We start from the raw sequence: 26,241 nt of genomic DNA on the forward strand, positions 1-26,241 counted from the left end.
AGATCTGCATCATTTCTGGCTTTCCTCACACATGAATCCGACACAGTGTGATCAAAACATACTCGGAATATTGTTAATAGTGGCGTTAGACCAAACTCACTCATTCACATATAGTATGACTCTTTATTATCGCAGTATCGGTAAGTCTCGTAATCCACACCCCTGTCGACTGTTTACTTGTGCAAATCTCAGAGCGATATTTCATCGCTTGATCAAATACCTGACTGTATGTCACGGCTACTGGTAAGTATACATATTAACTTATATGATAGTTCCTGGAATGTATCTCTGATGTATTCCGCCATTTTCGCTGGAGTGTTACCAAATACCTGGATTTATGTGATCGATATGTGCAAATAAAATTATAATCCAATCATTTCTCTGTTCTTATACAACAACCGACAGCACATATCGACTGCATTATTTGTATTAGGGTTGTAAGTATGCTAATCAGTATACAGAGAACACTTTTGTGGTAGAAGTGACACCCGAAGTGACACCCGTTGGGTGGATGTACGAGGGTTTTGGGCAAGTGTCACACACAGTTGGAGATAGACGACGCATTAATGTGAGTCAAGGGAGAGGTGTACCGGATATTGTTGGGCATACAGACGAGGCAATAATGTGAACCACGGTCGACTCTGAACCACATGTACATCGCGGATGTGATGTTAGTCACGGACAGGGTGGAGCAGACACGAATGGATGTGGGTCACGTCGTTCAAGGTGTCAGACACTGTTTTGGCACATGTACGAGGATTGATGTGAGTTCCAGATGAGGTGGGTCAGACAGTTGTGGCGTGCGGACAATGCATTGATTTGGGTCACGGTCGACATGTGTCAGTCACAGCTGATCAAATAGACGGGGCATTGATGTGATCCACGGAAGAAATGTACCCGACCCTGTCCTGACAGATGAATGAGTTATTGCGTTGTGGCTACCGCTTTTCTCTGAGATAGATAGGGCGCTACTGTGAGACATGGTCGAGTTTCTGTCCTTCACTTTGTAACAGTGTCGAAATATGTCATGCACCCAACGAAGTAATTATATCTGACATTTTGCATGCTCTCGGGGCTTAATTCTTGGAGTCTAACACCCAATGTAGTGCCTGTATTAGTTATTATTTATTTCTTAAAAATGCTGTTTTCATTGGGAAAACATTGCGCCCTTGGGTAATCGATAAAAAGCATTATACATAGCTACGGGAAAATGTAGCAATACATATGACTGTCAAAAAAAAACAAATACCATTCCACACCACAGCTGACACATATGAATTTCAATTGGCTTTACAGTCAGTCATGCAACATGTACTAAATAATATCATAATTAAAAGACAAAATTGGGAGTTTGGAAATAAAATATATGAACATGTACATCATACGAGTATAAGATGCGCCATGACATCAGGAACATTCTTGCAAGACATTGTGTCATTTCCTTAGCTCTACTTGGGTGAGAAGCTATTTCTACTCATGAATAGATCAAAGAGCATGAGGTATAATGTCACAGCTGCCCCAAGTCTATGAAATCGACCTGAAACAAGCCACCTTACATACATTTTCAGCTCTTTGAACCCAGTGTACTCTCAGCAATAGTATGGTTGATTTAGTCTAACTTGGTTTGGCGTCACTGCCCTTGTAGTACAATATTTACGATGTTTCCTGTTCGTACAATGACATAAATATGCACGATAGCTTTTGCAGTAAATTCGTGATACTGGATATTCTGGGTCATCATTTCGTTGTCAAGTTAGTGTACAGGTCGCCGATGTATGGCATAGATACTTCTATACGGTGTCTGGGAACAAATATACACTATTTTTTTAATGAAAATTGTTTGAGTGGCTGGTGGTACCGGTGGTGCAGGACGCTTACCCTTTTCGCGAACATCTGGTGTCATCAGTGATTTTCAGTGATCCATTTGTATAGTTTGCGCCCGGAATTTCGGCGAATGATCGAAGCTGGTTGTTTTCTGTCGTTGACGTTTTTGTATTTGCTCATGAAATAGCTTCTTCGTAATACTATAAGGCTATATAATCATTATCGCTGCATCTAGATCGGCATACATGAACTAAATAGTACAGTAAACTACGGTTATAACGAACTCAAAGGGACTACTAATTTTAGTTCGTTATAACCGTAATTCGTTATAAGCATATATACAACATAACTACAGCATATAGTCGTGACTGAAAAGTTAGTTCGTTATATCCGGTAGTTCGTTATAAGCGTGTTCGTTATAACCGCAGTTTACTGTATTCATTTTCCTGTACGCATGAAGATTGCAGTGGAGCAGGTTCCTCATGCTGAGGTCCTGTTGTAGGTTAAGTGATATGAAATGGGTTTAACGTCGCGTTCAAGGTTCTTTCACAAGGTTCCATGATCATACAAGTGCGTGTAGATGGCATGACTTCGGTGCCTTATTGAGCTAGCTCACCTAGATGACACGCTGCAGTTAAATCATGGATGCCCCCATTGTCACCCAGACACATTAAACTGACTCCGAGTCGGTCCGTCAATTTTAATCAACTATCGCCAGGCAGGGTAACAAGTATTGCCATTTAACGTCTTCAGGTATGACCCCAAAGGCTCTATGTACTGCTCCATGGTGTTTCTTTAATATTGTAGAATAGAATAAATTGATTTTCACACACATATACTGACACATGATACTGGTATATAAGAGAGCTATGCGACATATGAAGAACGAAACGTGTTTTATTTCACGATAAATATTGTTCTATTATGACGTCATTTCCGGAGATTCGATAATGCGCTCGCAACTTGATGACGTCATAAATTGGATGACGTTGTTTTTAGAGGGAAGTGTCCAGTGAGACGGTTCCCCCTATTCATGAAACTTCAGAGGTCGAATTGTATTCAGGTCGTCATCTATGTTTAAATACGGATAGATGATGTTGAAGCTTGTACATTCTTTTAACATCGTTAATGTGAATATAACCTTAAAGAAATAACGACGAGTACATGGAGGCTGTGCCTCTTATACTTTAATATTGTACGATAAACAACTCCCACTCGTCCTTTATTTCTTAGGTAAAATGAACTGACAAGATAGACACAAATGTTCTGCACATAAACCCAATATTCTTAAGTTGTTTCATCGATAAAATGATCATTTTTCACAGTTCATTTTAACTTGTTTGATAGGCAAGTTGACGGATGACAAGATAGACACATTTTTTTATGGATAACAACTTCTTTAATACTGTAAAAAGGGACGTTTCGGTATAGATCCTTATACCTTTGTCAAGCAAGACTGAATGAGGCTGACTGATATAGAAGATTTAACGTGCGCTTTCCGACTGAGGGACATAGTGCAGAGTATATATAGCAAGTGGAGGATCAACACCTCACCTGGGAGGCTCACGTCCAAAACCTAAAAACTAGATGCAGCAAAGACCTTTACACATTAAGATGTCTCACCGGCTCTAACTGGGGAGCCTCCAAAGATAACCTCCTCTCACTATATACAACACTAATTAGATCAAAACTAGACTACGGCTGTGCCATATACAATACCCTAAACAACTCTCTTTCTAAAAAACTTGACTCAATACAATATCAGGCTCTCAAACTAATTACACGCACCCAACATGGCACCTCCTACACCTCACTTCAGGCCCTTACAGGAGAAATGCCACTAAATCTACGCAGGGAACATCTAAGCCTTAATTTCTAGGCCGCGTCCCAAACAAACCCTCTCATCCAAAACCTAATTAACCAAAACATTAGCTCAAGAAACCAAGCTCTAGCTCGCAAACACCCCTTACTCACCCCAATATCCCAAAGAATAACTAACTACCTCAATGAACACCAAACTCAAAATCTTAAACAAAACTGCAAAAAATCAAATATCTTCACCCCTAAACTCAAAATACCCCAAATAGACACAACGCTAGCTAACCAAATAAATAAACAAACCGACCCAAACATAGCTAAAACCACCACACTTGCATACATACACGAAAATTGGCCAAACTGGTGTCACATATACACTGACGGATCTTCAGACCCGATCTCCAACCACACAGGCTTCGGAGTTCATACCACACAACCAGTTATATCCACACAATCTTACCGACTCCCTAACAACCAATCTATATTCACGGCCGAACTTATGGGCATGGCCTCAGCCCTGCATAACCAACAATCTAAAAACAACAAAAAAATCCTAATTCTCACTGACTCCCTTAGTGGTCTACAAGCCCTCCAAAACAAAAATACCAAAAAACGACCTAAATTAATAAACCAAATACTTAAAAGCTCCAACGACCTAACAAAAGCAGGCAAACAAATAACCTTCTTGGGGATCCCCGCCCACGTAGGAATTTACGGCAACGAAAGCGCCGATAAAGCAGCTAAATTATCTCTCAAAATACCAGAAATAAGCCTAAACCTACCCATCTCAAAATCAGAAATTAAAAGTGTAAACAAACAAAAAATAACCAAAAAATGGCATGATCAATATCAAAACTCAAATAGCCAAATCAAAAAAGTGCTCAGAAAACCACTAGCCAAACCTAAAGTCCTACACCCCTCTAAAAAAATTGACAGATTAATTACAAAACTCCTAAACAGGACACACTAACCTAAATAACCACCTAAAACAACTTAAAAGACACACCACAGGCAACTGCCCCCACTGCAAACAACCCGAAACCACAGAACACGCACTCATTCACTGCACCCACTATCAAACACACAGAACCACACTACAAACCACCCTCAATCTAAATAAGGTTCCTACTCTAGATGAAATACTAAACCCTCAAAATAAACTAGAAAACTTCTAGGCCCTAGACGTATTCCTTATCAAAACAGACCTAATTAAGCGCATCTAAAAACTAATTAATGTACCAATCCAAAATCCAATAAACATACAAACACCCACCTCAACCGGCTCCCTTAGTTCCCTCCTCCACCCACCTCGGCATTTATTCCAAATTTAAAAATTCCAAAAATTCAATATAATTAAGCACACACCACTTTCACCCTTTTCGGAATACACTAAATGGTCTGGCCAGGCCCGTGTGCGAAATACGCTACAGTCGGAAAGCGCACGTTAAATCTTCTATATCAGTCAGCCTCATTCAGTCTTGCTTGACAACGGTATAAGGATCTATACCGAAACGTCGCTTTTTACAGTATCAAAAAAGTTGTTATCCATAAAAATTGTGTCTATCTTGTCATCCGTCAACTTGCCTATCAAACAAGTTAAAATGAACTGTGAAAAATGATCATTTTATCGATGAAACAACTTAAGAATATTGGGTTTATGTGCAGAACATTTCGTTCCCTTTTACGTGAACACAAGGATGGATACAAGTGACATCATTGTACGATAAACAACTCCCACTCGTCCTTTATTTCTTAGGTAAAATGAACTGTGAAAAATGATCATTTTATCGATGAAACAACTTAAGAATATTGGGTTTATGTGCAGAACATTTCGTTCCCTTTAATGTGAACACAAGGATGGATACAAGTGACATCATTGTACGATAAACAACTCCCACTCGTCCTTTATTTCTTAGGTAAAATGAACTGTGAAAAATGATCATTTTATCGATGAAACAACTTAAGAATATTGGGTTTATGTGCAGAACATTTCGTTCCCTTTTATGTGAACACAAGGATGGATACAAATGACATCATTGACAAACCTACTGTAATACACATTAATCTTGTTTATCAACAGACATCTTGTGTTCGTTTTCATTTGTATAATATATAAATGTAATTATATTAAATGATATATTCATATAACAATTCTTTCAAGTTATGCATAGTCTCGGCATATAATATAAAGCAGACAAGGTTTGATTCACACAGTATGCGTCTTGCATAACTATTATTTAATGCCTGTACAACTACTCAATTCATCAGTAAAGTTTCCAAAGCGTTTAATGGTTGACAGGTGAGGTACACCACCAAATTTGACGCATCAGTAACAAAAAAATAACCGATGCAATTGCATGTCTGGACAAATATGTTCTCGTGTTGTTTGTGTTTTATAGGTGAACAATAGATTTGCCTGTGCGTGTGTTTGTGACGGGTGCCCCTCGTGGCGCATCTTGCGCTCACCTTATCACAAACACCTGGTATCGTCCCTTTTTGATAGTGATTCATAAACACATTATTATGATATAGTCGAAAACTTACAATGGACATTGCGTACCAGAGATTTTCTTTTACGCCCATTGGCATTTGTTTCGGTTGATAATCGAGAGTCTCTGTATATCGATCTGGCGTTGACGTTTTTGTTTATAATATATGATTATGGTAATGTTTTGGTCGCTGTCATCACTTACATAGCGTTGCAACAATATTGTTTCAGTGTGTTTTGTTGGTTTAGAATTTATTTGATAGTGACGGTGTTATCTTTCTCGTGAAAAACTGGCCCCTAGCGTTAAGACAAATGTTTAAATATAAACAAAATATATCAGTCATTATTATTCAGCCTAGGGATCAACAATGTTCAAAGATTTTTACAGTGTTGTAATCACCCAAGGCAACTGGCTTAGTTCAAATGTGCCTCTGATCACCCGGCAGGGAATGGGTACCCGACAGGTGAGATGGATGCAAATTCCCTCTAGCGCACCTTGTCAGCTTGTGTTGTATACTCCCGAGGGAGCTGAGAATGACGACTGGAAGTCAAATGAAACCATTGGTCGGGGAACAAATGAAGCGCAGATACTAGCACCTGGATAAGTGCGGTATATATATTTATGACAATAATGATAATTAGCTATATCATTATCATGTAATCGATAACACTGGAATATCGCAAATATATGTAAACTAGTAAAAGTGAATATAATCTTGGTAAACCATTATATTGAAAGAAATGCCAGGCTTACACGGCCACATAGATCCACGCTGGCGCACATATACACACGCGAAGATGTACACACACCGAGGTTCATATACAAGGCAGTCACTGGAAAGTTGGATGTGTTATTTGAATTTTACTGAGTTAACAATAGTACAGTAAACTACGGTTATAACGAACTCAAAGGGACCACTAATTTTAGTTCGTAATAACCGTAGTTCCTTATAGGCATATATACAGCATTTATACAACAAATGGTCGGGACTAAAAAATAAGTTCGTTATATAGGTCAGTTCGTTATAAGCATGTTCGTTATAAACGTACTTTACTGTAATGTTAAATGGTCTGTCAACAAACATAATTGTGCAATGTATTAAAATCAATTTATTGTCGCTACCTGTGTAGCGTTCATAGAAACACGGTCTGCGCACACTATTATGAAGCTATTGATCAACCTACACGATATCTATGCATAATGGCACTAAAGTAATGTGCCAACATCTTGCCTTCAAGTAGCATCGTCCATTATCGTCACTTGTGACACCGACGAAAGATCAACAACCCACAGTCTCGAAATAACGCTATGAGTAACATTCAAATGGCGACCACCTTGACTTTCAGGTGACCATGTTTCTAAATAAATGAAAGTTAATTTCGTCCAAAATACATGTCGAAATAACATTAACTATACCTCTCCAAATGATATCGTATGTAATATACTAAAAATATCTTTCCTTCCTTCCTTCCTTCCTTCCTTCCTTCCTTCCTTCCTTCCTTCATTAATTCATTCACTCATTCACGTTGTAAAGCTTTCACTGTGCGAGTTCTTACTCAGTTTATTTGGCTGGGTGAACAAACAGCTGCCTTGTCTTCCCTGCTGTAGACAAAGGTAGATAACTCTAGGTAACTTCAATGAGAAATGTACACAGGTTTACGGTCATGTTGCCTCTCCCTTGTTGTTACCAACGAGTCGCTCTCTATAATATCGCTGCCACCAGTCAAACTTCCCCAATGTGATAGGTAGCTCCAACCATGCTTGGAGTTGAACTCGCAACCGACTGACCGTTATGTTTACGAACAAGCGATACATGTCAAAATACAAGTCAAAATACATGATACTCATACCATTCAACATGAAATATACTACCAAAAAAATGTCGTATATAATATGCTAAACGCATTCATTCATTCGTTCGTTCATTCGTTCGTTCTTTCGTTCGTTCGTTCGTTCGTTCATTCATTCATTCACGTTGCTAATGTTTCACTGTGCGAGTTGTTATGCAGCTGCCTTGTCTTCCCTGCTGCAGACAAAGGTAGACAACTCTAGGTTTCTTTAGTGAGAAATGTACACAAATTTACGGTCATGTTGCTGAAGTTCTAGCTTTCCCAATGTGTGGGCCTATTCCTGTGCATTGCACATAATCTACGTACCCATCCTGAAAAAAGTCATCCATGACCAAATACACTGTACATATTAGTCATTAATATGTTCTGGTTAAGATGATGAGTGTGTGAGTTATTTGTAACGCTTTGAACAGTATTGGGGTTATGACACGGCGAGTCAGCTTAATTCCAAGATGACCCAAGAGCACTGGTAGGGTAATGACAGATCAATGACCATATAACAGGAACACACAATCAGGAGTGCCCGGAACGACGAAGTGCAATACCGTAGTCTCGCTTGAATATTCGTGCATACGGACTAAAAAATACACAAGTCCCCTTTTTGAAGTCGTATATTAAATAGTTTATATAATAATCTATCCGCCCAACACCAAAATCAAAACTCCTGTTTTAGCAAAAGAAATAGATATGAAAATAAACTGTGAACAAGTTGTTCAATATTATCCTTATTTTAATAGCAACATTGGATTGTTAATGGCAGATCAATTGCAGAGGCGAGCGACAGACGCTTACACACACAACAATACCTTACTATTGCATCGTGTTTCAATGGGCAAATGTTACACAGAATCAATAGTGAACGTAAACGGTAAAGATCAGCTTGTGAGCAGTACACTTAGTTGGGCGTTAGGGAAGAGTTGGGTTACCAACGTCCACAGGTACAACAGGACTGTACCGTCAGTAATGTAACAAGATGTACCATGGAATAAGCATCCGTCTTAAAATCCGTGGATGATGAATCTAGCCGAAGGATTTTTTTGGACTATAATGCTGAAGGAAAATGATACTAATCGAGACAATATGGGACGTTGGACTGTGCTGGATGCTGTGGATCATGATACCCCACATTTCACATGGTAACCCCACTTTTTTCACAACGTAAATCTACAGCACATATTCTTTAACGTCAAGTCTTTCAACTCAGTATATTGTTTCTGGCGCTATTAAACTATCAGTTAACTTATTTGAGAATATAAGGCATTGGGTGTGTGTATAAATGCTGAAGAAAGCTAGTTTTTTTTCATTTTAGTGTATGGATTACTTTCAAGATTCGTAAGCACACACATTGTTCTGTTCTGCATTTTGTTCTTAGATCTGCACTTCCCTTGACTCGGTATATCGGCACTTCGCTTAATTCCAAGTACTTTAAGTTCAATGGTCCAGTACATCCAATGAACGATGTTTCAGATAACGCAGTTTTATAGTAATCCATGAAGTAAATCTGTAGATGCCTATGTTTCCGATAACTTCTAACAATACTGTATACGAATGTAACGCAATAGTAATACTAATACCATTATTATATTTGAAGGGATGAAATACATTTCAGTACTTTGCTTTCTTTTCACAAGGTGCCACCTGTCCAGCGAATGCAAATGGTATGTATTTAGCATTGTGTGTTTGAAAACTTGTGGCCTAACTAAAGATACAAGAATACATTTTAAGTAGATGTAGAAGCTATTGTGTCAATGAAGTTACATTCCATAAGTCAACTCTGTACTCATTCATACAAGTCAACGTTGAAATATATATCAGATAGCTTTGACCTGTAGCATTTTTTGTCAGCAATACTACACAAATAACAATGTATAAACAAACCCAGTAGGAGAAGATAAACGCTCTTCCAAACTCGGTGCACAATGTGTCGGGATGGGTATGCAATACATCGGTTATGCTCTAGAATATATATGGGTTGGGTAGTAGGTACACACGAGATCGTGAAGGACACATAATTCATAGTGTTTGGTTCTGGATATATAGTAGATTCGGAAGGACATGTTAATCATAGTGCTGGGTTGTAGATACACTGTAGTTTCGGAAGGACACGTTATTCGTAGTGCTGGGTTGTAGATACACCACACTTTCAGAAGGACAAATTATTCACAGTGCTTGGTTGAAGGTACATTGTACATTCGGAAGGACACATAATTCACTTTGCTTGGTTGTAGATACACTGTAGTTTCGGAAGGACACATTATTCATAGTGCTGGGTTGTAGATACACTGTAGTTTCGGAAGGAGACATTATTCATAGTGCTTGGTTGTAGATGTACTGTAGTTTCGGAAGGACACATAATTCACAGTGTTTGGTTGTAGATACACTGTAGTTTCGGAAGGACACATTATTCACAGTGTTTGGTTGTAGATACACTGTAGTATCGGAAAGACACATAAGTCACAGTGCTGGGTTGTAGATACACTGTAGTTTCGGAAGGACCCATTATTCACAGTGCTGGGTTGTAGATACACTGTAGTTTCGGAAGGACACATAAGTCACAGTGCCTGGTTGTAGATACACTGTAGTTTCAGAAGGACACATAAGTCACAGTGCTGGGTTGTAGATACACTGTAGTTTCGGAAGGACACATAAGTCACAGTGCCTGGTTGTAGATACACTGTAGTTTCAGAAGGACACATAAGTCACAGTGCTGGGTTGTAGATACACTGTAGTTTCGGAAGGACACATAAGTCACAGTGCTTGGTTGTAGATACACTGTAGTTTCGGAAGGACACATTATTCACAGTGCTTGGTTGTAGATACACTGCAGTTTCGGAAGGAGACATTATTCATAGTGCTGGGTTGTAGATACACTGTAGTTTCGGAAGGAGACATTATTCATAGTGCTTGGTTGTAGATACACTGTAGTTTCGGAAGGACACATTATTGACAGTGCTGGGTTGAAGTTACACTGTAGTTTCGGAAGGAGACATTATTCACAGTGTTTGGTTGTAGATACACTGTAGTTTCGGAAGGACACATTATTGACAGTGCTGGTTGTAGATACACTTTAGTTTCGGAAGGAGACATTATTCACAGTGCTTGGTTGTAGATGTACTGTAGTTTCGGAAGGACACATAATTCACAGTGCTGGGTTGTAGATACACTGTAGTTTCGGAAAGACACATTATTCACAGTGCTTGGTTGTAGATATACTGTAGTTTCGGAAGGACACATTATTCATAGTGCTGGGTTGTAGATACACTGTAGTTTCGGAAGGGCACATAATTCATAGTGCTGGGTTGTAGATACACTGCAGTTTCGGAAGGACACATTATTCATAGTGCTGGGTTGTAGATATACTGTAGTTTCGGAAGGACAAATTATTCATAGTGCTGGGTTGTAGATACACTGTAGTTTCAGAAGGACACATAAGTCTCAGTGCTTGGTTGTAGATACACTGTAGTTTCGGAAGGACAAATTATTCACGGTGCTGGGTTGTAGATGTACTGTAGTTTCGGAAGGACACATTATTTATAGTGCTGGGTTGTAGATACACTGTAGTTTCGGAAGGACAAATAATTCATAGTGCTGGGTTGTAGATACACTGTAGTTTCGGAAGGACACATAATTCACAGTGCTGGGTTGTAGATACACTGTAGTTTCGGAAGGACACATAAGTCACAGTGCTGGGTTGTAGATACACTGTAGTTTCGGAAGGACACATAATTCACAGTGCTGGGTTGTAGAAACACTGTAGTTACGGAAGGACACATAATTCACAGTGCTGGTTTGTGGATATATAGTAGGTTCGGAAGGACACATAATTCATAGTGCTTGGTTGTGGTTGCACAGTAGACTGGGAAGGACACATAATTCACAGTGCATAAAAAGTAATGTGCAAGAACATGTGTGTGTCACTATGTTAGTCTTACGTATTTGCGTTTTATTACAGTTGTGAATATGTGCCAATCTGACGTCAAACAGTCACCCTCGCTGTACTTGGACGGTGTGGATTCAGACGGCTTCACCGGCTCCTGTACGTGTCGGCTCCAGGCGGTAGACGGACCTATAAACTTCACAGTGTCTGCCGTGGCCATTGCCACAAACTGTCAGGCACTGTTGTATTCGGAATCAATCGGGATCCTTCTCAAATGTGATGGGCCATCTCCTGAGCCTGTGATTGGAACTTTGCAGCCTGGGGATGGCCCGTTTGTTACTCTTGTCAGACAGAACAAAGATGAAACAGTTGGATTTTGTGTCCATATACAGCAATCTGGCGGAGGTAGGTCTAGCCTAGGTGGAGCACTGTGGTAGTCAGATTATTACTCAGGTGGTGTATATATGTACCACTAGCCTAGAATAACATAATAATAGTCAAAACACTTTGGTGGGGCATTTATGTCCCAGGTGGACCACTGTTATTGTCCAAACGTCACTAAGGTAGAGTACTTGTGTAAGTTTGCCAATTGATAACATTGTACGGGAAGTAGACATAAAGGCTGGACACTACGACAGGCGCAGTGATAGTACGGTGTAGAGTACGTATAATCTGCATGCAAAAGTGAGGCAGTAGTAAACACTTATAGCCTACATGTAGGATAGACACTATGGTAGACAGCAGTAGTAGAGTGTGTGTGTGTGTGTGGGGGGGGGGGGGGGGGGGGGGGGTGTCTATAGCTTACATGTACGTTGGACACTATGGTAGACAGCTGTAGTAGAATAGGGTACGTATAGCATACATGTAGGTTGGACACTATGGTAGACAGCAGTAGTAGAGTGGGGGGCGTATAGCCTACATGTACGTTGGACACTATGGTAGGCAGCAGTAGTAGAGTGGGGACATAAATTCTACATGTACGTTGGACACTATGGTAGACAGCAGTAGTAGAGTGGGGGACATAAAGCCTACATGTAGGATGGACACTTTGATAGACAGTAGTAATAGAGTGGTATATGTATAGCCTACATGTAGGTTGGACACTATGGTAGACAGCAGTAGTAGAATAGGGTACGTATAGTATACATGTAGGTTGGACACTATGATAGACAGCTGTAGTAGAATGGGGGGCGTATAGCCTACATGTACATGTAGGTTGGACACTATGATAGACAGCAGTAGTAGAATGGGGTACGTATAGTCTACATGTAGGATGGACACGATGGTAGACAGCTGTAGTAGAGTGGGGGGCGTATAGCCTACATGTACGTTGGACACTATGGTAGATAGCAGTAGTAGAGTGGGGGACATAAAGCCTACATGTAGGATGGACACTATGATAGACAGCAGGAATAGTGTGGTATAAGTATAGCCTACATGTAGGTTAGACACTATGGTAGACAGCAGTAGTAGAGTGGGGGGCTTATAGCCTACATGTACGTTGGACACTATGGTAGACAGCAGTAGTACAGTGGGGGACATAAAGCCTACATGTACGTTGGACACTATGGTAGATAGCAGTAGTAGAGTGGGGGACATAAAGCCTACATGTAGGATGGACACTTTGATAGACAGCAGTAATAGAGTGGTATACGTATAGCCTACATGTAGGTTGGACACCATGGTAGACAGCAGTAGTAGAATAGGGTACGTATAGTCTACATGTAGGATGGACACTATGATAGACAGCAGTAATAGAGTGGTATACGTATAGCATACATGTACGTTGGACACTATGATAGACAGCAGTAGTAGAGTGGGGGACTAAAGCCTACATGTAGGATGGACACAATGGTAGACAGCTGTAGTAGAGTGTGTGTGTGTGGGGGGGGGGGGGAGGGTGTCTATAGCTTACATGTAGGTTGGACACTATGGTAGACAGCAGTAGTAGAGTGGGGGGCGTATAGCCTACATGTACGTTGGACACTATGGTAGACAGCAGTAGTAGAGTGGGGACATAAATTCTACATGTACGTTGGACACTATGGTAGACAGCAGTAGTAGAGTGGGGGACATAAACCCTACATGCACGTTGGACACTATGGTAGACAGCAGTAGTAGAGTGGGGGACATAAAGCCTACATGTAGGATGGACACTTTGATAGACAGCAGTAATAGAGTGGTATACGTATAGCCTACATGTAGGTTGGACACTATGGTAGACAGCAGTAGTAGAATAGGGTACGTATAGTATACATGTAGGTTGGACACTATGATAGACAGCTGTAGTAGAATGGGGGGCGTATAGCCTACATGTACATGTAGGTTGGACACTATGATAGACAGCAGTAGTAGAATGGGGTACGTATAGTCTACATGTAGGATGGACACAATGGTAGACAGCTGTAGTAGAGTGGGGGGCGTATAGCCTACATGTAGGTTGGACACTATGGTAGACAGCAGTAGTAGAATAGGGTACGTATAGCATACATGTAGGTTGGACACTATGATAGACAGCAGTAGTAGAATGGGGTATGTATAGCCTTCATGGAGGCTGGAGACTATGATAGACAGCAGTAGTAGAATGGGGTATGTATAGCCTTCATGGAGGTTGGATACTATGATAGACAGCAGTAGTAGAATGGGGTATGTATAGCCTTCATGGAGGCTGGACACTATCGTTGACACAGTAGCAGTACATTAGTGCACGTATAGTATACGACTTTGACGGTTACAGCGATAATACGGCGAGGATACATGTCCGCACTAGTTGCCATGGAGATGAATGCTGTGATATACAGAGCGGCAAATACAGGACCCGTGTATTTGACAATATTAAATCAACAAAAACACTCGTTTTGGGATACGTAAAACCTATGTACTTATGATAATAACAAATCAGTAAGGTGCTAGAACAAAACGTTTGAAATCATCTGCAAAGAACACTTGACTAGGCGGTCTTGTAACAGTTACAATGTACTTATTGGTATGTCATTGTAGCCTAAGGTTGAACGCTGTTACGCTGAAAATGCAACAGCTTGGAGGGACAGGCCTGTCCTACATGTAGGCTTGAAACAACAAGAGTCACTGGGAAGGGGTTCTCTAGTCATGTATAATTTACAACACTCAGGCCCAGACTTGGTTTGATAACATGATATCTACAACATGGCGCTAATGCAGGACTTGTTTACATATAACATCAGGTCCTCAGGTCCTCGCGAGGTTTGATATAATAACAAGTATATTGACAGGTCCTCGTGAGGTTTGATATAACAACAAGTGTGTTGACAGGTCCTCGTAAGGTTTGATATAATAACAAGTGTGTTGACAGGTCCTCGTAAGGTTTGATATATTAACCATTGTGTTGACAGGTCCTCGTAAGGTTTGACATAACAACTAGTGTGTTGACAGGTCCTGGCGAGGTTTTATGCAAAAACATGTTTATTGACAGGCCTTCTCGAGGTTTGATACAACAACAAGTGTTTTTGACAGGTCCTCGTTAGGTTTGATATAATAACAAGTGTGCTGACGGATCCTGGGGAAGTTTGATACAACAACAAGTGCGTTGATAGGTGAGGTGATCTGAAATGGGATTTAACATCGCGTCCAAGATTATTGCACCTATATAGCGACGTGCATGCACGTACATGTATGTGTATGTGTGTGTGTGGCTGCTTGTACTAGTCCGGACTGATGCCAATTTATAGTGCTAGCACATTGAGATACTATGCCGCAGTTTAACATGAATACCCCACTCAGACACAGTATACTGACTCCGAGCCGACCAGTCCTTTTAGCCCCTTAATGCCGAGCGCCAGACAGGGTAACAACAAGTACCATCTTTTAACGTCTTTTTGTATGACGCGGCCGGGGGCGTTGATAGGTCCTCGCGAGGTTTGATATAGCAACAAGCGTGTTGACAGGTCCTAGCGAAGAATTGAGACTGAACAGGTTTTCTGTAGGTGTAATATCATTATCTACTCTACAGGTGGGAGTACGTCTACTATCGGTCGATAATTCATATTTCCACGAAGTAAAGTCAGAAGGGCGCAGCTCGTAACATATTGCAGTATAATTTTACGTTCTGCATAGCGATTCGGGACCAGGCCAAAGTAGTGATTAATTGTTCGAGCATTGATCCCTCTACTGGGACCACGATGACAGTCAATGAGCTAAGTCACAGCTGCTGGAAACATATTTTCTGATGATAATTCCCCCATGAGCTATCAATACTTATCGCCCTTTGGGGCTAGCGGATCCACAGAGCTGGAGTCGATTCTGTAAAATAACCGTAATGTAGATAATAATCATAACGATAACTAGATTCCTTTTTGGGCTTGTGTTGTCAGATATTTACTATGAATATTCATGTTGAAACGTCTGATATTCAATACAATTTGACTTATTGCGAAGTATATATTGTTATATTGGTACCTCCAGATTAAGCAATACTTTATATTCAATTCAATTCAATTCGGTTTATTTCGTAAGTGTGAGCCATCGATCTTATTGTTCTGACAATAATGTACTACGAAGTGACATCGCTTGATAGATACAGATAGCTAGACGTTTAATTAATTTACAATAAGTTGTAGACATAATTATATTAAGATTTTGTTTGGACGGATATTTACAATATTTCTTTGGTAAGTGATCCACCCGTAACTTGTTATAACCGGGGCTAACGAAAATGATGCTCGTTGTCCACATACCCAGCATCACAAACACAACATAATCTTCTGTCACGTGGGATATTAGCTTATAATTATCTCCCAGTTTCACACACAGTTGATGCGAAAAAACCTAAACTTAGCAAGCGTCACTCTCAATTTATTGACGGCATCACAATTATGATACAACTCTGTATCAAACGATACCTTGAATTGAGAATAAGAGTAAGACTTACTACCCTTTTCCAGAAGACCATGCCACTCCTGTTCATAACTACATTTCAGATGCGACATAAATTCTGACAAAAACGAATGAGGGTGACTTATGCACTGGTTTTCCCAAACAGAGCGAAACCCCAAGTTGAACAATAAAGATTTACAGTTTGAGACCCAATTAATTTTGCCATAAATTTCTGCCTGAGGCATCATATAATAACATTTCTTCGGATAGCGACAATCAGACTTACCCTATAACTTTATCCAATAACCAATTACTCTTTTGCATGCATAAAGATATAATGGATACCGCCCACATTCACCTCGAACCATGTTGTTGTGTGTTGACGATTTGACACCTAGAAAGCGCTTGCATGCCAATGTGTGTATGGTTCCCAGTTCATCATTCTGGTGTAGACCCCAGACTTTGGAACCATAGAGCAAAATTGGGACTATTTTCATATAAAATATTTTAAAATATAAGTCATGTATCAGAGGATATATTGTACATAACATATATGCCAGATTTTAAAGGTTTAAAGGTAGGACATTTTCGTATTTCTATCGTGTATGCACAATGGTATGTAATTTCAATTCAATATGTTAATGGCTTTCAGATGGACAAATGAAATTGACATGTCTCGCTCAAGACATAAATGACATTTTGGACAAGGTCACAACTACTACAACAGTTCCTCCTTCGACTGACCCACCGACCACCAGTCCGACAACGCCACAGACAACGACCAGCTCACCTGTCACAGAATCTGTAACGTCTTCTTCTGTTTCGACTAGTACTAAGAAACCCACCACGTCTTCATCAGTGCCGACGAGCACTGAGAAACCCACCACGTCTTCATCAGTGCCGATGGGTACTGACAAGCCTACCACGTCTTCATCCGTGTCGACGAGCACTGAGAAACCCACCACGTCTTCATCAGTGCCGATGGGTACTGACAAGCCTAACACGTCTTCATCCGTGTCGACCAGTACTGAGAAACCCACCACGTCTTCATCTGTGTCGACTAGTACTAAAAAACCTACCACATCTTCATCAGTGCCGACCAGTACTGAAAAACCAACCACATCTTCATCAGTGCCGACCAGTATTGAAAAACCTACCACATCTTCATCCGTGTCGACCAGTACTGACACTGGGTCGACCACTACTGACTCCCCTCTAGCAGCTTCCTCTGGTTCACCTAGCACCGTCAAACCTGTTTTGCCTCTTGACACTACCAACACATCTTCGACCACCTTATCAGTTTCGGCGAAAACAGACATTGCCAACACGCTATCATTTGATTTGACCAGTTTATCAACACCAAATACAACAGGCGGGGTAACGTCTACAAATACATCATCTGCTCCAGATCCGCCTGTCCCATCTACTAGTGGAAACACCACGGCTACTCCTCTTGGCCAGGCCACAATTACTACCCCTGGAGGAACAAACGTGACCAGTACGGAAGCCGTTAGTGTGTTCATCACATACCTAGGTAAACTATTCTTATTTGTTATGTTCATATTGATACATGTAAACCATATATATTTTGTATACATGTATGCCATATAAATTCGTATACACTGTGATATCAAAATATACATCACATAATGAACATTTGTTTCTTCATACATATGTGGGGCGTTGGGATAGCCTCATGGTTCAAGCGTTCGCTTGTCACGCCGAAGATCCGGGTTTGATTCTCCACATTGGTATAATCTGTGAAGTCCATTTCTTGAGTCTCCCGCCGTGATATTGCTGTCATATTGCTAAAAGCTGCGTATATTCAAAAATATGTAAAATGTTGCATGTAATTATTCCGTATGACAAGTCAGCAAAACACATTTTTCAGGCAACGCTTCCTACACATGTTTTTTAATTGAAAAAAATCCAAGGAGAATTGACATTGAGATGCATTGCCATTTCCCGTGTTTTAGCAATATAAATTGCCGGGCAAAAGAATGTATGCACTTGAACGGATTTGACCAAACAATTATAAATGTTATCAAAATGTTATTCGGCTGAAAACAGTTGTCGAAACACTGTAATTCAAGATCCAAAGCTCAGCTATGATACCCATCTAACATACAACACCATATAACCATTTCTTGTTGGTTTCATTTAAGCCTCCAACAAACATGGGTGTATATTTACTTTTGTCCGGCAGTTTATGTGACTCTAACTGTAAAGTATATTGCATGTTTTAGACGACATTCTTGTGACATGCGCTTTCCTGGGAATCGTTCTACTCCTGGTGTTGCTTGGATTATTTGTGCGTTGCAGGTAAAAGGACTATTTGTTGCTGTTGAAAGTATTAAAACTGTTGTAAACATTCATTATACGTTTTTCAACGTGAGTAATGTACAAAGGTTACTCCTGAACAACATATTAAACAGAAAGAGAACGTGCGTTTTTATCTCATTACATTGAAACATAATTTCATTGACTACAAAATGTACAAATATCAATTATATAAGTACGATTATTCAAAGGTTTCCATCCTGTTTGTAGAGACAGGGCAGCCAGGGACGCCGATCAAGCCACACCTCAGGTGTGACAACAGACGGACGCGCGGTGCCACGTTCTTGGAATACAGGATACATGCAGGAGTCGGAATGGACCACCTGGACTGGTGTAAAGAAAGCATATATGTGGAATTAAATAACAGATAGAATTCCATCAGTTCTATTGACTTGTACACACATAATCTGTGTGGGATTAAGTAAGAGATAATATTCCATCAATGCTATTGACTTTTACACAAAGAACTTGTGTGGCATTACTTAAGAGATAAAATTCAATCAGGACTATTAAATTGTTCACACAGAACATCTGTGAAAATAATGAAGAGATACAATACCATCAGTTATGTTGGCTTGTACACATATACTACTCAAAAGAAGTTAAGGATCACCTGATTCTTTCATAATTGTAAAGTTAATCTGTCATGACATGAGAGATTAACTATAGTAATATGAAAGAATCAGGTGATCCTTAACTTCTTTTGAGTAGCATAGCATATGCGTGGAATTAATTAAGGGATATATACCATCAGGACTATTGACTTATTCACCAAAACATATGTGTGGAAATAATTAAGAGATAAAATTATATCAAAACCATTGACTTGTGTACATAATATACATGTGGAATACATTAAGAGAGAAAATACCATCAGGGCCCACTTGCACAAAGCGTTCTTAGTGCTAAGATGATCCCATACTTTAACATAGGCTTACAATAGTCGTAGTGCTAAGATTGCTTTGTGCAAGTGGGCCCAGGACGATGGACGTGGACACATGGACTGTGTGTGCAGTTGAGACAATATATCACGAGGTCAGTTGACGTATACACACAAAATATGAGTGGAATTAAGACATCATACCACGAAGACACCTGACCTGTGTACACAAAATATGAGTGAAACAAATATACATTTATTAAGCAATTCATAAGGACGTTGGTTGTTTACATGTGTACAACCACCAGGTGTCTGGAAATAAACAGAAACAAACACAACAACTGCTGACTTGTACACCTAGATATCGTACAAACCATATCTGTCTCCAGTTCAAATTTCAAAATGATATTTATAGATGTATTTAAAGTTTTCATCATGTTATACGTACAGTATTTTACCCAGGGTACGAAATAAGAATTGGGAACGTTTTCTGCATCACTAAGGACATGTTTATGATAAATCAATAGGTTTTCAGAAGCCAACACTTTAGTCTTAACCGATAAACATTAAACTCATGCCAGTTTAATCTTCTCAGGACGAAATCGACAAACGTGGTTATATTCATGATGGTAATCGTAAATCGAAGTTCAAGTGTATTAAGCAAATCTACATGCACTACGTCTGTATTCGCCTGAGGTATATATCGCACATTGTGAGCAGTTGAGGGGAGTTATAGCAGCAGTGCGTGTGACCTACACAATGTGCGAGATTTATGTTTGCATTATAACCCATGGATGGCCTATTTCTATAAAGGGTTGAGGTGTTATCAGCACTAAGAATAATACCCTCACCATTCACAGTTTACATACAATAACTTCAGCATTGATAAACTGTATTCTTATAAAATTAAATGCAGGTTATAACCGTTTATGGAGCAAAGCGTCTGAACCTTTAGTGAGGCATTTAGAGCAGCGCGAAGTAACCAGTAAGTTTGACGCCGATATTCAAGAAGATTATATATTATCCATGTGTACATTGAAATAAAATAAATTGTGATATTTCCATTTTGATTATTTGTTCACTCCTAAACGCCCACGAATGAAATAGCTTGTGTGAAGTCTAGTGCAATATACTGAACCGCAAAAGAAACGTCACCATGGATAGATATATGAGAAACCTTATTTGTCCAAACACTGTAAACATACTTTGAGACATATTAAAAAGATGAAACATGTCAAAACTGATCATCAAGATTGACATTAAAGTGTCAAATGTTCTTAAAGTGAAACACAACACTAGTCTCTGAGAAAATGGCATCACAAGCCAGTATCTCGTGTGTCCGCCATGTGCATTGATGACTGCCGTGCAACGTCGATACATGGAATGGATGAGGCGGTGGATGAAGGCTAAAGGCACTTGAGCCCACACTTGTTGTCGGCCTTGGTCGGACGTCATTCAGCCGTCTTTGAATCTCGTCACACAGGTGCTCAATGGTATTTAAATCGGGATTGAGGGCAGGCCACTGCATGATACTGATGCCATTCTGATGGAGGAAGTCTATTGTTGCTCTCGCAGTGTAGGCACGGGCGTTATCATGCTGAAACATGTGATTGTGGCGACGTGCCAAATGAGGTATGGCGTGTGGTCTCAAGGCTTGATCAATGTACCGAGCTGCTGTGACACCATTGATTCACCTGGACCAATGTACTTGAAGACCACAGGGCGGACCCTCTGTGCTAGACCAATTCCACCCCACACCATGCTCTCTCTCAAGGAGAGGAGTCTCTCTCAACATCCGAATAATGTTCGCCACGGCGTCGCCAGACTCTCTCTCTCTGCCATATGCTGTTGAGTTACAGTGACGGCTCTCGTCTGAGAAGAGGACTCTTCTCCACTGCTGGTGGTGCCAATGCTGGTGCCAATGCTGATGCTGTGGTGCCCACTGAGGACGGTCCCGGCGATGACGTGGTGTCAGAATGGGTCCTCGGTGTGGCCTGTGACAGTGGAGGTGTCTTCTCGTCAATCCTCGACGCACGGTATCCGCACTAATGTGTCGCTGATGTGTCCCCATGGACAATATCACGGCGGCTCTCATATAAGAACGCGATTTCAAAATGTTGTTTCCAACTATATTTGCATATATCTCTCTCTTCATACATGATTCAAGTTAAATAACATTTAAAACTCCAAAGACTAAATTCTAGTAGCTCTTAGCTGTAACACGTAATTCGTAAACTCTGGTTCTTTCAAGTCTGTGGAATATTATTTTTTCTAAGATAATGCGAAATCAAAGTGCAAGTTCATTCTGATGATTCGAATGAAACGTGTTAGATACATGTACCTTATTCATATGCTTATGAAACCTTTTCTGCCATATTCTCGCCGATACACAGTATCATATCGTCGTCACTATTCCATATTTGGTTATCCTGGGCAACATGGAGTATCACACTACTTCACAGTAGCTGCGACATATGCATCAAAATGTGAATCAGTTAGTTATAATTGAAATTGTTTGATATATTGGACAGGATAATTTAGATTTTCAGCTCTATGATTTCACACAATAGCGCCCCAGAACGCCACCTTCAACTTGACATTTGGACAAAGGTATCGGACAAACTGTGCTGTAACACGTGTTGGTAACTATGTTGGCGTGTTTAGTAGGCCTGCATGGTAGGCGTGGATGTGGTCGGGTATGGTGGGCGGGTATGGTGGGCGTGTATGGTAGGCGTGTATGGTTAGCGTATATGGTGGGCCTGTATGGTAGGCGTGTATAGTAGGCCTGCATGGTAGGCGTGGATGTGGTCGGGTATGGTGGGCGGGTATGGTTGGGGGGTATGGTAGGCGTATACGTTGGGCCTGTATGGTAGGCGTGTATGGTAGGTCTGCATGATGGGCGTGGATGTGGTCAGGTATGCATGGTGGGCGGGTATAGTGGGTGTGTATGGTAGGCGTGTATTGTAGGCCTGCATGATGGGCGTAGATGTGGTCGGGTATGGTGGGCGGGTATGGTGGGCGTTTATGGTAGGTGTGTATGATTGGCGTATATGGTGAGCCTGTATGGTAGGCGTGTATTGTAGGCCTGCATGATGGGCGTGGATGTGGTCAGGTATGGTGGGCGGGTATGGTAGGCGTGTATGGTAGGCATGTATGGTTGGCGTATATGGTGGGCCTGTATGATAGGCGTGTATGGTAGGCCTGCATGATGGGCGTGGATGTGGTCAGGTGTGGTGGGCGGGTATGGTGGGCGTGTATGGTAGGCGTGTATGGTTGGCGTATATGGTGGGCCTGTATGGTAGGCCTGTATGGTAGGGGGGGGGGGGTAATTATGGGGAGGGGGTAAGGTATGGTGGGCGAGTATGGTAGGCGTGTATGGTAGGCGTGTAAGGATCTCATAATGAGATGAGTAGTCGAATCCATGTAGTATGTTCACAGGGATCTGACATTCACAGAGCAATACCGTCATAATTTGAAACAAACACAAAGTGCCGGGAAGCAAATAGTGCACTATTTACTGACGGCCAATGTATCCTACACGATCTAATCATGACACAAAATGCTCTTCCTGTTTGCTTCCTCTTGTTCAAAAGTTACCCATGGCTATTGTTATCTATGGCTTTTGTTTATTTACAAACTGACGTCGCATGGCAGGAGTACTGCTGTGCTTCGTCAGGCAATAAACACTTACGTTTTTTACACAAATTGTATGAATGGCGGGTGCTACCGGTAGGGCAGGACATGCTTACCCTTCGCGAACACCTGGTGTCGTCACTGATTTTCAGTGGTCTATTCTTAGAAACCTATTATGTGGGTAGCGCCATTATGAAAAGGTGTGTTTTCTGCCAATGGTAAAACCTGGGAAGAGGTTTTACATTTTTTACCAAAACCCTGGGATGAGGTTTTTGTAAATTTAGTAAAACCTCATCCCAGGGTCTTTGTAAAAAGGTAAGACCTCCATACCAGGTCTCGCCACTGAAAGAAGTACATTCACGATACACAATGATTTTTCATCACAGGGTCTTACTTAAAGGCACATACCCGGTCTTCTGCACAAAGACAACAGAAAACAACAGGCAGTAACATCCTTTAATGAAAGTTAAATGTAAAGTAGAGAGACCCTTTTTTGGATAGACCTTCCAGACTTGCCTCAGTCTTTGAGTCTACAGAGGTACCTGCCGAAGTACCTGCAGAAGCAGCCGTCTCAGTTGCGGAAGTAGTTGTCTCAGTCACTGAAATTGGTGGCGCACAAGACACTGTCTCCGTCTTTTTAGGAATCTTCCTTCCGATAATGTCTGAAGCCTTGGAATTTAGATCGTCGCTGGTGCGTTTGTAGATGCGGACAGCACTACTCCGGTGCCCTAAAAAATATTTGTTATAGTTAATTACAACAAATTTAAAGTATACAACCGTATGTTCTAAACATCTATAAAGCATTAAGCCACTTTAGAAAATATGGCTACATCAAAATAGATTTTTATAGTAAAAATTAACCATTTCTATACGCTTGCTAAGGGCGTTTCATTTTATTCACAAATAATAATCGAAACAGTGATAATCATAAAATATTGGTAAAGGACTGTCCTATACATTGAAATAATTTGCAAATCTTTTGTTCGCAAATCTGCTGCTCGCATACTTCCACCACCTTCTAAATACGCCAACGGCCCAGTCGTTCTAGTATTTGGTCTTTTGGGGAACACATACGTCCAGTTTCTTCTGAAGTTCTTCTTCAGACAATGGAGATGTAAAACGAAAGCGAAAATCATCTGCGTCGTCACTGACATCCTTAGTTTCCACAAACGTACTTTGAGTTAGAAATAGGTCTCCGCCTTCCTCCTCGCTCTACATCTCGAACTCAACTGAGAAAGACAACCACGTGTTCTTACCGCATGTATCGCACGTGCACTGTTCGAGTTCTTTCTATACGCTTATCCTGGCAATAGCGAGGAAATAAATCCCCGTTATAGCGCCCTAAATGGGAGACAATAAGATTTGCAGTACTTCTAAACGTTTAACGGATTCTAAGCCGGATAAAACACTCCTCCTCGGTTTTGGTAGAGAATGTTAAACCTTGGGAGTTGGGAAATCCTCGGGAGTTGGGAAATCCCATGGGATTTCCCTCCTCCCGAGGTTTTACATTCTCTACCAAAACCTCTGAGTCGTGTTTTCTCCATTACATATAACTTCCACAACTATTTGCCCTTTGCACCAAGTGGAATCTAATTCGACAGATGATCTTGGAGGTAATTATCTTACAATGCCAATATATATATATAATTTATTTTATATAGTTTTTCCATTACTTTCTTGTCTATACATGTGTTCACACTCCACTAGAAAAAATACCCCGTGGTTTGCAGTCTAAATGCCACACAACAGTCGGGCTATCCCACGTCATGCACTTGCCGAACCTGGTGAGTGTTGCTCTAGCAATGAACTCAAGTCACCGAAAAATAGCGATCTAAATGTTATGGTATACGGGTATGGTGCGGATCCCTGGAAGAGACATGGTCGCGTTGTCGCCCTTAAAAACAAAGGCAAACAGTGTCAAAATTTACCAAAGCGCAACAATGCGACAATGAGCTATATTTCGATATTTCGACCATTAGTTGCACTTTGAATAATATGTTTGACTTTACCAAACGGTGTTTGAGGCCACAATACCTGTATGTCTCGTTCATTTTATTAGGGCGACAACGGTCAATGACCCTTCCAGGTTTTCCCAGGATTAGGATATCACTGCAAAAGAAGAAGTAACACAACGCATGCGCGTTTATGAGGTATCTTCAGTCGAAATCGTTACATATTTCTGAACGTACAAGATGAACGCGGGCGGTCTAATGATCTAATGCGCCATACTTTGCTGTACTTAGATTCGTACTTCAGCCGCTCGACGTAAGTTCGAATCTCAAACACAGTCCGATTATGATCCTTGGTCAGATCTAATTTTACCCATGTTACCTGTGTCAGCAGTAGTAAAGGTATTTCTTTTAATTTTCCTCGAACATTCAACTACTTATTTATATGTTAATATTGACTGTCCAGATAGGCGTTAACAAGCTCACTCACACATTTCAAGCACATTTGGTCATCAGTTAGAAGTACACTGTAGGTGTGTTCTCAAATCAGACTGCGATATCTACCTTTGGCCTACACGTCTGTGAGCTTGCACGCGATCTAGGGTGGAAATACGATACCATCAAACGAACCATTGTATGAATGTTCCACAGTACAGAGAATGTGACTGACATGGGAAACACGTTGATCTCACGGTCCGAGGAGTAAGAGCTGCACATACTTTCATTAATT

At 40.7% G+C, this 26,241-nt stretch overlaps 1 protein-coding gene across 1 annotated transcript; it reads left to right on the forward strand.

Moving 5' to 3' along the window:
• The first annotated feature begins 8,891 nt into the window (after positions 1 to 8,891).
• LOC139475096 (uncharacterized) lies at positions 8,892 to 21,050 on the forward strand. The gene is made up of 6 exons (XM_071258341.1): positions 8,892 to 9,117; positions 9,613 to 9,639; positions 11,934 to 12,263; positions 17,362 to 18,243; positions 18,956 to 19,031; positions 19,260 to 21,050. Exons 1-6 carry the CDS (start codon positions 9,042 to 9,044, stop codon positions 19,303 to 19,305), a joined length of 1,437 nt encoding a protein of 478 aa, XP_071114442.1. The 5' UTR covers positions 8,892 to 9,041; the 3' UTR covers positions 19,306 to 21,050.
• Positions 21,051 to 26,241: the final 5,191 nt, after the last annotated feature.

This window comes from Haliotis cracherodii, unplaced genomic scaffold (assembly GCF_022045235.1).
Source record: "Haliotis cracherodii isolate W230 unplaced genomic scaffold, xgHalCrac1.p SCAF_3, whole genome shotgun sequence".
NCBI lineage: Eukaryota > Metazoa > Mollusca > Gastropoda > Lepetellida > Haliotidae > Haliotis > Haliotis cracherodii.

Excerpts from the sequence above, each read along its gene's own strand:
- LOC139475096 (XM_071258341.1), top strand. The coding sequence starts at position 9,042 with ATGATACTAATCGAGACAATATGGGACGTTGGACTGTGCTGGATGCTG. Across the intron at positions 9,118-9,612 it reads GATACCCCACATTTCACATG|GTGCCACCTGTCCAGCGAAT; the intron begins GTAACCCCACTT and ends TCTTTTCACAAG. Across the intron at positions 9,640-11,933 it reads CTGTCCAGCGAATGCAAATG|TTGTGAATATGTGCCAATCT; the intron begins GTATGTATTTAG and ends GTTTTATTACAG.